At 58.1% G+C, this 9,687-nt stretch overlaps 2 protein-coding genes across 3 annotated transcripts; one reads left to right on the top strand and one right to left on the bottom strand.

Moving 5' to 3' along the window:
* Positions 1 to 372: 372 nt before the first annotated feature.
* LOC118594716 (gap junction delta-3 protein-like) lies at positions 373 to 1,756 on the bottom strand. Its single transcript, XM_036204850.1, has 2 exons — positions 1,419 to 1,756; positions 373 to 653 (listed from the first exon to the last, which is right to left on the bottom strand). The coding sequence occupies exons 1-2, from the start codon at positions 1,542 to 1,544 to the stop codon at positions 474 to 476; spliced, it is 306 nt and encodes a 101-aa protein (XP_036060743.1). The 5' UTR covers positions 1,545 to 1,756; the 3' UTR covers positions 373 to 473.
* Positions 559 to 7,560, top strand: Kmt5c (lysine methyltransferase 5C). 2 transcript variants are annotated; one of them, XM_036204838.1, is made up of 9 exons: positions 559 to 685; positions 2,296 to 2,512; positions 2,656 to 2,821; positions 3,145 to 3,254; positions 3,467 to 3,630; positions 3,745 to 3,764; positions 5,836 to 5,972; positions 6,115 to 6,299; positions 6,415 to 7,560. In XM_036204838.1, the coding sequence occupies exons 2-9, from the start codon at positions 2,403 to 2,405 to the stop codon at positions 6,918 to 6,920; spliced, it is 1,398 nt and encodes a 465-aa protein (XP_036060731.1). In that variant the 5' UTR covers positions 559 to 685; positions 2,296 to 2,402; the 3' UTR covers positions 6,921 to 7,560. The 2 variants fall into 2 exon arrangements, with proteins under 2 accessions (XP_036060731.1, XP_036060721.1); XM_036204828.1 differs by having other exon boundaries at positions 632 to 849.
* Positions 7,561 to 9,687: the final 2,127 nt, after the last annotated feature.

Below are 9,687 nucleotides of genomic sequence, written 5' to 3' on the forward strand. Positions count from 1 at the left end.
CGGGGCCGAGGGCGGCGGTGGCGCGCGCGCATTCACCTCTTTCCTTCCTGGTTCGCTCTGAGATTTTGCCCTCCTGAAGCTGAAAGAAAGAGAGGAGAGCTCAGGACCTCTAGGGTGATGGACGGAGGCCTTAGCTAATGGAAGTATGGGCCTGCCCAAGGCCAACCAATAGCATACATAGTTTGGGTCTGGCAGAGCCCGCCCCCCCTCCACTTGGACCCAAATAACCTGACCCAGACAGAGTTTCGCTTGGAGCGACGGCGCTTTCAGCCAGTGAAAGCGTTGATTTGGGGCCGTGCGGAGGGAGGGGGCGGGCCGGATCTCTACGGCAACGGCTGAAGGACAGTGACGCGAGCCATTAGTTGTGGGCCATCGGGTTTATTGACAGCGAGGGCGTGGCGGGGTTTTGTCGGGGCACCGACTAGGGCCAGGAGAGGCGGGGATGGGGGGGGGGAAGAAGAGAACACTGCCAGTCAGCCAATAAGAGCGGCGCGGGTTTCATAGCAACGGGTGAGTGACGGCGGGCTGGACCAATAGAAGGCTGCGTCGGCCGTCAACCCGGCCGAGGGGCGGCGCGGCGGCAGTGCCGGACGAGAGCCGGTGGAGGCGGTGGGAGGAGGTGGAGGTGGTGGTGGCGGCGGCAGCGCGGGCGCCTGAGGAGAAGGAGGAGGAGGAGGAGAAGCGGGTGAGGGGCGGCGCGGGGCCCGACCTCTGAGCCCCCTCTCGGCCCCCGCCCCGCGCCGCCCGGCCTCCCAGTCACCCCCTGACCCGGCTGTCCCCGGGCCCTTCCTCGAGCCTTACCGCCCAAGTCTCCACCCCCGCGGGTCCTCGCGCTCCTCACGCTCCCAGGTCTTTCCTTGCGCCTTAGGGGCGGCTCTCTGCACCACCGGGCTCTGTCCCTGACACCTTCCCCCCCACCCCGGTATGGTACCCTCCTCTGTCACCCTCGGGGCACTTCCTGACTCCTGCCTTCACTGTCTGGCCTCCGAGGCCCTTGCTCTCACTGCTCCCCCACCCGCTTCTCCAGCCTTGCCAGGCTTTACCCAGCTTCCTCAGTTCCTTCCTCGAACCCCTAGCGTCTTTCGTGTTGCCATCACATCAGATCCCCCAGGACTGCCCCAAACCCTACTTGGGACCGACCGCTGGGCCCTTCCTTGGACCCCGGACCCCATGCTTACCTACCCTTTGCGTTTGGTGGCCTCCCTTACACCCGTAGGTGCCTCTTCCCCCCCCCCCCCACATCCTTTCGACCTCCCTCCTTGTTTGTAGCCTTTCTCTCCCTTCACACCATAACCAACCCCCCCCCCCCCCCACCCCAGCCCCCACCCCCGTACCTGGCTTTATTTGTCTTTCCCCATAAGCTCCTCCCCAGCTTCCAGGCTTTTTCTTAGCACCTTCTTCATTTAACCCAGACTTACTGTTTTGTTTGGTTTTCCAGATCTTTCTTCCAGTTCTTGTAGCCTCTCCTGTCTCTCGGCTACTCTCCCTTCTTTCTTGTTCTTACATTGCTCTTTTCCAAGGCGCAGATCTGCCAGACACACCATGATGAGGGGACTGGGTGACCTGTCCCTCTGTTTCCTTTGATTTGTTTTTTTCTGAACCTGATTTTATTTCACCTCTTTGCCTCTTGCCTCCTTCCCTTTTGTTTTGACTTTTTCCTTCTCTCCGTTCTGTTTCTTCCTTCTTCTGGTTTTTGTCCCTCCAGGAGGGCTTCCCCTTTGCTGGAATTCTCAGTCAGGGAGCAGGTACTGGATTCTCCCCCCCCCCCCCAGGGTGCCTGGGCCCCACCCACAGCCTTTTGATCACCTCCAGAGAAGGGTGACCTTGGAGGGAGGTTGTGAAAACAGAGACCCAGCCAGCAAGAGTCAGCAAAGGCAGGCTAGAAGCTCAGAAACATTGAGTTCATTTCCCCCCATCTTCCTTGATGAGGCCCAGCTATCCCAAGCCCCTTCTGCAATGCTAAGGCTTTGGAGTTATCTCAGATTGCCAATTAATCTGCCTTCCCCTGGGTACACAGGGACTTGTCTCCTACATGTGCACTTGGCAAGGTGGTCTGTGTGTGTGCTGACATCCATGAAAGTGTACATGTCCTGGAGAGGTTGTGTGTGTGACTGGGGATCCTGCAACTGTTTTGCAAGGGGGGAGGGAATGCTTGATGCACAAAAGACTGTGTTCCTCACGGTTGGGGATGGGGGGATTCCTCACTGTCAGAAGTACCTGTTGGGTGTCTTTCTTACATAGAGCCCTGTGATGTCAGTATTGCTTACCCCCACCCCACCCCGTGCTCTCCTACAGATAAGCAGGCTGTGGGGCCCACAGACATCTCACACAGTTTCTGAGTGGCACAGAGCACACCCCTGTGCCCTGTCCTGTGCCAGAAGCAGCATGGTCTTCAGAGCACCATGGGGCCTGACAGAGTGACAGCCCGGGAACTGTGCGAGAACGATGACCTGGCCACCAGCCTTGTTCTTGACCCCTACCTTGGCTTCCGCACGCATAAGATGAATGTCAGGTGAGGGGGTGTCTGGGGGTGTCGGCAGGCCTGGGCCCTTTCTCTTGTATGTTAATAACTCTCAGCCTGGCCACCCTGACGCTTCAGGTGGGGGATCAGGGGCCTGAAAGTCTCGGGAACTAAAGCATACTCTTTTCTCCCAGCCCCGTGCCCACTCTGCGACGGCAACACCACCTTCGATCAGCACTGGAAGCTTTCCTAAGACAGCGGGACCTGGAGGCTGCCTACCGGGCCTTGACACTGGGAGGCTGGATGGCCCACTACTTCCAGAGCCGGGCCCCTCGGCAGGAGGCTGCCCTCAAGACCCACGTGAGGGAGCCCATGCCCTGCTCTGACCTGCATTGTGCTCTCCCCATTTAGCCGGCAGATTCTGGGGCTCGTAGGAGAGCAACCCCCCAGATCCCAGACTGCCTTGCCCCTGGAGACACCCTGCAAGGCTCAGAATCCTAGAAGAGGAGAATTGGGGGCTGGTGAGCTTTGAGTTGAGTCCAAATCTCCCCTTCCATTGACAGATGAGAGCACGTAGACCTAGGGAGGATCCAGGCCACACAGTCAATGACAAAGTAGACCTGGTCCAAGAGAAAGGGGCCCCTGTGGTTGGCCCTTCTCACTTTCCTGCCCTCTTCTCTCAGATATTTTGCTACCTCCGCGCCTTCTTGCCTGAGAGTGGCTTCACCATTCTGCCCTGCACCCGCTACTCCATGGAGACCAATGGGGCCAAGATCGTGTCTACCCGTGTTTGGTAAGGGGGCTGGCTGCTGGGAGCAGAGGCTGGTCGGTCCCTGTGGATGAGCTGGGACCGGGAGGAAGTGGGGCTAGTGAGACATGAGATTGCAGCGGCTGGCCCTACCCCTTGGAGCCCCTGCTCCCTGGGTGATTCTGCATGAGAGGCCCTCATCCCCAGGGAGGATTGGGAGGCCTCGCTCAGAGCCCTCCAGTGTAGACTCTTGGCAGGAAGAAGAACGAGAAGCTGGAGCTGCTGGTAGGCTGCATCGCCGAGCTGCGGGAGGAGGATGAGAACCTGCTCAGGGCCGGGGAGAATGACTTCAGCATCATGTACTCCACCCGAAAAAGGAGCGCCCAACTGTGGCTCGGCCCGGCTGCCTTCATCAACCACGGTGAGGGCAGGGCGAGGGTGCCGGAGGGCTCGTGTCTGAGACAAGGGGAAGGGGCCGCCTGCACAGGCTCACTCTTTCCTCCTTTCTCCCCCCCCTCCACCCGACTGGCGGCAGACTGCAAGCCCAACTGCAAGGTGAGACCTGCAGATTGTGGGAGGGGTGGGCCCGTGGGGAAGGAAGCTGCAGGAGGGATGGATGGGTTTGGACTCCCCTGGCAAACGGGTTTCCTAGCCTTGTTAGTTCCCTTGTAGTTGGTGGCAGCACCTGGGGTGGGCAGCATGGGAAGGCATGTGTGTCCCTGAGGATGTCCGAGGGGGAAGAAGGGGCGTCCGTGTGTTTACACTGTTGTACCAGAGCCTGAGTTACTGACTGAAATGGGGTCTAAGGTGTGATGGGGGACAGATTAGGAGGTGGCTCATCTCACCCAGGCAGCACTGATGGCAAGAGCAGGGGAGAAACCGAGAAAATCCAGGAGGCCAGGGACCTCTCTGCTAAGAAACTGGGTAGAAGGGCAGAGTAAGGGAGCGGGAGATAACTGGTGGGAACATGTGGCAAAGGTCTGGTGGGGTGTGGCGACATTGGCCTGTCATCCCAGCGTCTTGGGAGAGTGAGACAGGAAAATCCTAAATTGTAGGCCAATCTGGACAACTTCAGTGAAGCTGTATTTCAACGGGGCCAGGGATATAGCTCAGGGTAGGGTGCTTGCTTTGCATGTGCAAGGCCCTGAGTTCAAACCACGGACCAACAGGAACAAAAGCAGAAGGTTAGTTGAGCACCCTTACTTGTACCTGTGAAATCAGTGTTTGGGAGATAGAGGCAGGAGGATTGCTGCAAGTTGGAAGCCAGCTTGGTCTACATAGTGAGTTTCAGGTCACTTAGGATGATACAGTAACAAGATCTCATCTTCAAAAAACTAAAAAATACCAAGTAATAATAATAATAATATTAAGGTAAGGGGTGTCCCTGGGAACCCCCACCCACCCCATTGTGTCCTGTCAGGGCACAGACCTTGGGCCTTCTGTGGGAGCCCCCAAGACATGAATAAGGGCCAAAGCTCAGCTTCCTGACTCAGACCTGGGAAGAGCCATGGCTGCACTGTCTGGCCTCGGGTTTCTCCTAAGACAGTTGTTGGGGTCAGGTGGTGGACATCTGAGACTACGCAGACTTGTCCTATGTGTCCGAGGCTCTCAGGATGAATGACACATCCCTGCAGGCAGACACTGGACAGGAAGCAGAGGGCAGTGTGCACACGGTCACCAGCTCTCAGTGATCCCGAACCAGCAGGCTTCCGGGGGATCAGAGTTTTTCTATGTGTCAAAGGAAATCGGGGCATAAGAGGGCTCAAGACATTCCTGTCATACAGCAGGGGCTATAATGAGGCAGAGATGGTGACAGCCAGCTTAGTGAGCTTAGTTGACTCTCCTAGCTGTGTAGAGGGAGGCTTGGTTCCCAGATGGCTGTGGCAGCAGGAGTTTACTGGAAAGGAAGGGAGTGTATGGAATGAGGTGGCCGGGAGGAGATTGGCCGGGGACGGACCTTGGGGTGATGAAGGAACAGCTCCAGGTAGAGGGGCAGGATGAGAGGGGGACATAGATACACTCAGGAGGCACTGACCATTTGGCCTGGAGACCATCCAGCAAGGAGGCATCTTCAGGTGTCAGATTTGAGTGGCTGGCTGGCTGGCTAGGATGACCACGTTTCCTTCCGGATAGGGAGTACAGAGGCAGATGCAGATGGGGAGGGAGACAAGAGTGAGGAGTCTGTAGGGTAGCCTTGGGGTGAGCAATCCCAACGGCAGGACTGGAGGACATGGGAATTGGGCTACAGGTGGACACAAGCCTTGGGAGGAAGGGAGGTGGCCACAGAGCAGAGTGTCAGGAATGAGTGGTTCTTGAGAGATTGTGCATGCCATGGGCGAGTAGATCCGAGGTGTGGAGTTTGGCACTGACCACACGTTAGGGGAGGACACAGGAGTGGGCTCTGCTGGTGCTGCACACTGCTGGGAGGCCGTTGGCTCGCAGGGATGGGTAGACAAGGAAGGCGGGACAGGCTCTGCTGCCCAGAAATGATGGGGTGGGTGGGGTTCCTTAGCTGTGGCCTAACCCATTACATAACCCTTCAGACCAGGGTGCCTGGTCAGGTGGAGAAGGTAGACAGCTCCTGCGCTGTGCCCATGGCTGGGGTACTGAGTGGGTGTGGCCTCAGTTTGTGCCCTCAGATGGGAATACTGCGTGTGTGAAGGTGCTCCGGGACATTGAGCCAGGGGACGAGGTGACATGCTTCTATGGTGAGGGCTTCTTCGGTGACAAGAATGAGCACTGTGAATGCTACACCTGTGAGAGGTAGGCATGGCCGAGAGTAGGTGGGGTGTGCTAGCCTGCCTGCCATGAGAGGTCCAGGGTCTCTGGGCTGGGATGCATCCTCAGGCCTCACTCCAAAACATGTCTAACCCGGCATCTCCCTTTGCCCTTTCTGTTCCTGCAGGAAAGGGGAGGGAGCATTCAGACTTCGGCCCAGGGAACCAGAGCTTCAGCCACAGCCCCCAGACAAGTATGCACTCCGAGAGACAAAGCGGCGTCTGCAGCAGGGCCTGGACAGCAGCCAGCAGAGCCTGCTGGGCCTGCGGGCCTGCTGCCACCTGTCCCCACTGCGCCGGGACCCATTCTGTGGTGAGCCTGCCCTCTAGCCTTTGGGCCACTTCTTCTCTGCACTGCCCAGAGGAGGGACTGCTCAGACCCTGCTGACCGGCTCCCCCTTTGTTTCTCTCTTCCCTGACCACCACAGCTGCCTGCCAGTCCCTATGCCTGCTGCCTGCCAGCCCCCACCTGGACTACCTGCCCCTCTGGCTCCAGTGGATGCCTCAGCCCCAGCCCAGAGTACGTCTCCGGAAGCGCCGCCGTCCCAGGACCCGGCCAGCCTCGTTGCCCCCTGCCCTCCATGCTGTCTCTGTCTCCCTACACCGATGGGGAGGCTGTGGTCCCCACTGCCAACTACGGGCTGAGGCCGCGGTGGCCCTCCACCTGCTCCCCAAGACCCGCTGGACCCTTCAACAGGACTGGTATTGGGCCCGGCGCTATGGGCTGCCTTCTGTGGTGCGTGTGCACCTTACCCGTCTAGCCCCAGCCCTACCAGCTGCTCCTGCCCCTGCTGGGAGCCCAGCCCCTGTCCCCACCCCTGCCCTCGTCCCTAAGCAGGCCCTTGCCTTCGCCCCTTTCTGCCCACCTACGCGCCTCCGGCTAGTGGTCAGTCATGGTTCCATTGACCTGGACATCAACAGTGGTGAGCCATGATGGACTGCCTGCAGGGAGCCCGGATTGGAGTGTAGAGTCTCTGTCTTGGACCCCTCCAGAAGGAGGGAGGGAGCTGACCCTTGACCCAGGTCTGATCCTGGGAGTGTGTTGTTTAGGACATCCCTAGGGAGTTGACCCTTGTTGCTTCATGACTGCTGACCCCTGAGCCAACCCCACCCAAGCAGGGAGCCCTGGCCATTTGATGTCCCCCCATCCCTGCCCCCACCTCAGGACTGTAGGAGCCACCCCCCTCTCCCCCCAGCCTCTTCTCCCCAGGGAGTAAAGCCATAAGGGGTGGGGGCCTCTCCATGGCAACTCTCTAGAAGCTCAGGCCTCAGGAGGTGGAACCGGCTTGGGAGTTTGCCCTCCCAAGCTGCCCCCACAATGGGGAGTGGGTTGGCTCAGCTCTGCAGTTGTTGGAGGCAGGGGCAGTCAGATGGGGCGGGTGGTACCCAGGGGCACATCCTTGGCCCTGCCCCATGGGTCTCAGGGAGGCCAGGCGTGACCTCATCTTTCTCACGGTGCTATCCCTGGTGCTACTGGGGTGTAGGGGAGGCTCCCTCTCCTCCCCACACCAGAATGGGGGATGATAGGGGATTGGAAGAACTTGAACTTTTTATTAAAACCTTTTAAGCCCTTAGGAGTGTGGATGTTTTAGGGGGATGTCAAGTGGGAGGGTGAGATCTCAGCCTTGCGGTGAAAATGACGGACGTGCCTTGGACACTGATAGCTACCCCGACCAGCCTTAAGGGAGAAGGGCAGTGGGTTCTGGGGACTGCCGCGCTAAGGTAAAGCTGGGTGGCCACAAAAACAGTGCTTATGGGAGATGACCAGTGCATTCTCCGTTGTGGGAAAGTGAGGAGATCAGTGCCTGGTGACAGGAAGCAGGGTGGCTTGCCTGAGGTCATGTAGGGACTTGTCTCACTTCTCAGCCAGGTGTCCTCAGTGCAGGGCCTGGGGTGCCACCACCCCTGTAATCCCAGCACTCAAAAGGCAGAGGCAGGCAGATGTCTGAGTTCAAGCCTGGGCTGTAGTAGACACATAGGGAGTTGCAGGCCAGCCAAAGCTTCCTAGACTGTAGAAAATCATCATCATCATCTTGGTGGGGGGGTTGTTGGGCCTGTGCAAAAGCAGGTTCCAGGGAGATGACATAGATGGAGCCCAGAAACCCAGGCCTGGTGAGGAGGGGTGGAGGAAGTCTCATGTAGCCCGGACGGCCTCACACTCCCTGTTGTACTCTAGCAGTTAAAAAGGCTGGGGTGTAGTTCAGTGGGAGAGCGCTTGTTTGGCAATACCAAGCCTTCTGTCCCAGGAAAGAAGAGGAATAGCCAAGAAATAAAGAGAGCCAGTGTAGAAGCTGGTGCTGCCTCAGTGGGCTGTCCCATCCCTGATTCTCCCCTTGAACCTTGGAGATTGATCAGATGACTCCAGGAGCCTTAGCATCCTGTAGGAGAGCCGGTGTCTGTAAATGAAGTGGGTCCTTGAGGATCCGCGGAACAGCACGGAGAGCATAAGAGAGGCTCTCACCTCTGCCCAGGAAGCCCAGGGACCTGTCACAGTCCCAGGAAGGAACTACAGAGCTGGAGGAAAGGAAAACCCAGGGGAGGCTGAGAAGAGCCTGGCCCTGGGATCTTGGGAAATTGCCCCGGGGGTGTAGGTGGAGAATATAGCCGAGGGGCCTAGAAAGAGAGGTTGAGTTTGTGGTGGGATGGTTCACAGGCCAGAGGCAAGGTGTGGTCTGGCTTCTCTCATAGCTCAAGCATGGGCAAAGCTGGCCAGGGGTATAATGCCCAGGACGGTGGCACACCTGCAATCCCGATACTCCTGGGGGAGGAGGATGCAGAGTTTGAAGCCAGTCTGGCCTTTGGAAGTGTTGGCAAGAGGCAGGAAGTAGTCAAGTGGCAATGGCAGGGAGGACTAGGGACCTGAAAAGGAGAAGAGGTAGAGGAAGACTGGACATCGGGAGAGAACGGTGACTCCAGACCCAGGTCTCTGGGCAGGACAAAGGTGACTGCACGACGACGTGTGCTCCAGCCACCTGACTAGGTGGCTGCATTGGCCCTCTCCCCGGACAGCGGCCTCTAGTCAGTGGCCGGCCTGTCAGCAGTATCACCTGTGGGGTGGTGAGTGAGCAGAGCCTTCCAGGAGCCGTGTCCTCGCCTGTCCTTCCACCACGCCCTCCCTCTCGGGTTGTGGTCAGACAGCCCTGAGGCCAAGGTCTAATGGAGTCATGCTAGGCCATCTGAGATGTGTCCTCGGTGGGTGGTGAGCAGCTTATGGGCAGGGGGTAGACGGTCATCCAAGGGTGGGACCAGCCAGTCCTCTGAGCTCAGCCACCCCACCCGACCCCCCATTCGGCTTCTGATAACGGGACTCTGAGGCAGATGGAGAAACTGAGGTTGGTCATTCAGGAAGGTAACATGCGTGATCAAAGTTACTTTGAAGCTGGGAATTAGGTGTAGTCACATGAGGCCTTTTAAGACAGTTTGAAAATTATTTCAGGTCTAGCCAGGAGGCTGGTAGCTGTGGGTAGCAGCAGGTGCTAGCACAGCCAACCTAGAGGCCTCTGGCTCCGTTAAGGATTACTGGTGCTGGGCTTGGTGGCTATAGTCCCAACACGTGGGAAGTAGAGGCAGGAGGACTAAGAGTTCAAAGCTATCCTGGCTACATGAGACCTATCTCAAAACAATAAACAAGCAAACAGGGGGACTTGAGGATAGAGAGGAGGCCTAGTGGCTTAGCGTTTGCTGTTCTTCGAGAGGACCTG

This window comes from Onychomys torridus, chromosome 1 (assembly GCF_903995425.1).
Source record: "Onychomys torridus chromosome 1, mOncTor1.1, whole genome shotgun sequence".
Classification (NCBI taxonomy): Eukaryota; Metazoa; Chordata; class Mammalia; order Rodentia; family Cricetidae; genus Onychomys; species Onychomys torridus.

Coding starts and splice junctions, on each gene's coding strand:
- LOC118594716 (XM_036204850.1), bottom strand. CDS start 1,544: ATGGTGTGTCTGGCAGATCTGCGCCTTGGAAAAGAGCAATGTAAGAAC. Junction 654..1,418: donor CTGGAAAACCAAACAAAACA/GTAAGTCTGGGT, acceptor CCTTCTCCTCAG/GCGCCCGCGCTGCCGCCGCC.
- Kmt5c (XM_036204838.1), top strand. CDS start 2,403: ATGGGGCCTGACAGAGTGACAGCCCGGGAACTGTGCGAGAACGATGAC. Junction 2,513..2,655: donor ACGCATAAGATGAATGTCAG/GTGAGGGGGTGT, acceptor CTTTTCTCCCAG/CCCCGTGCCCACTCTGCGAC. Junction 3,255..3,466: donor ATCGTGTCTACCCGTGTTTG/GTAAGGGGGCTG, acceptor GACTCTTGGCAG/GAAGAAGAACGAGAAGCTGG.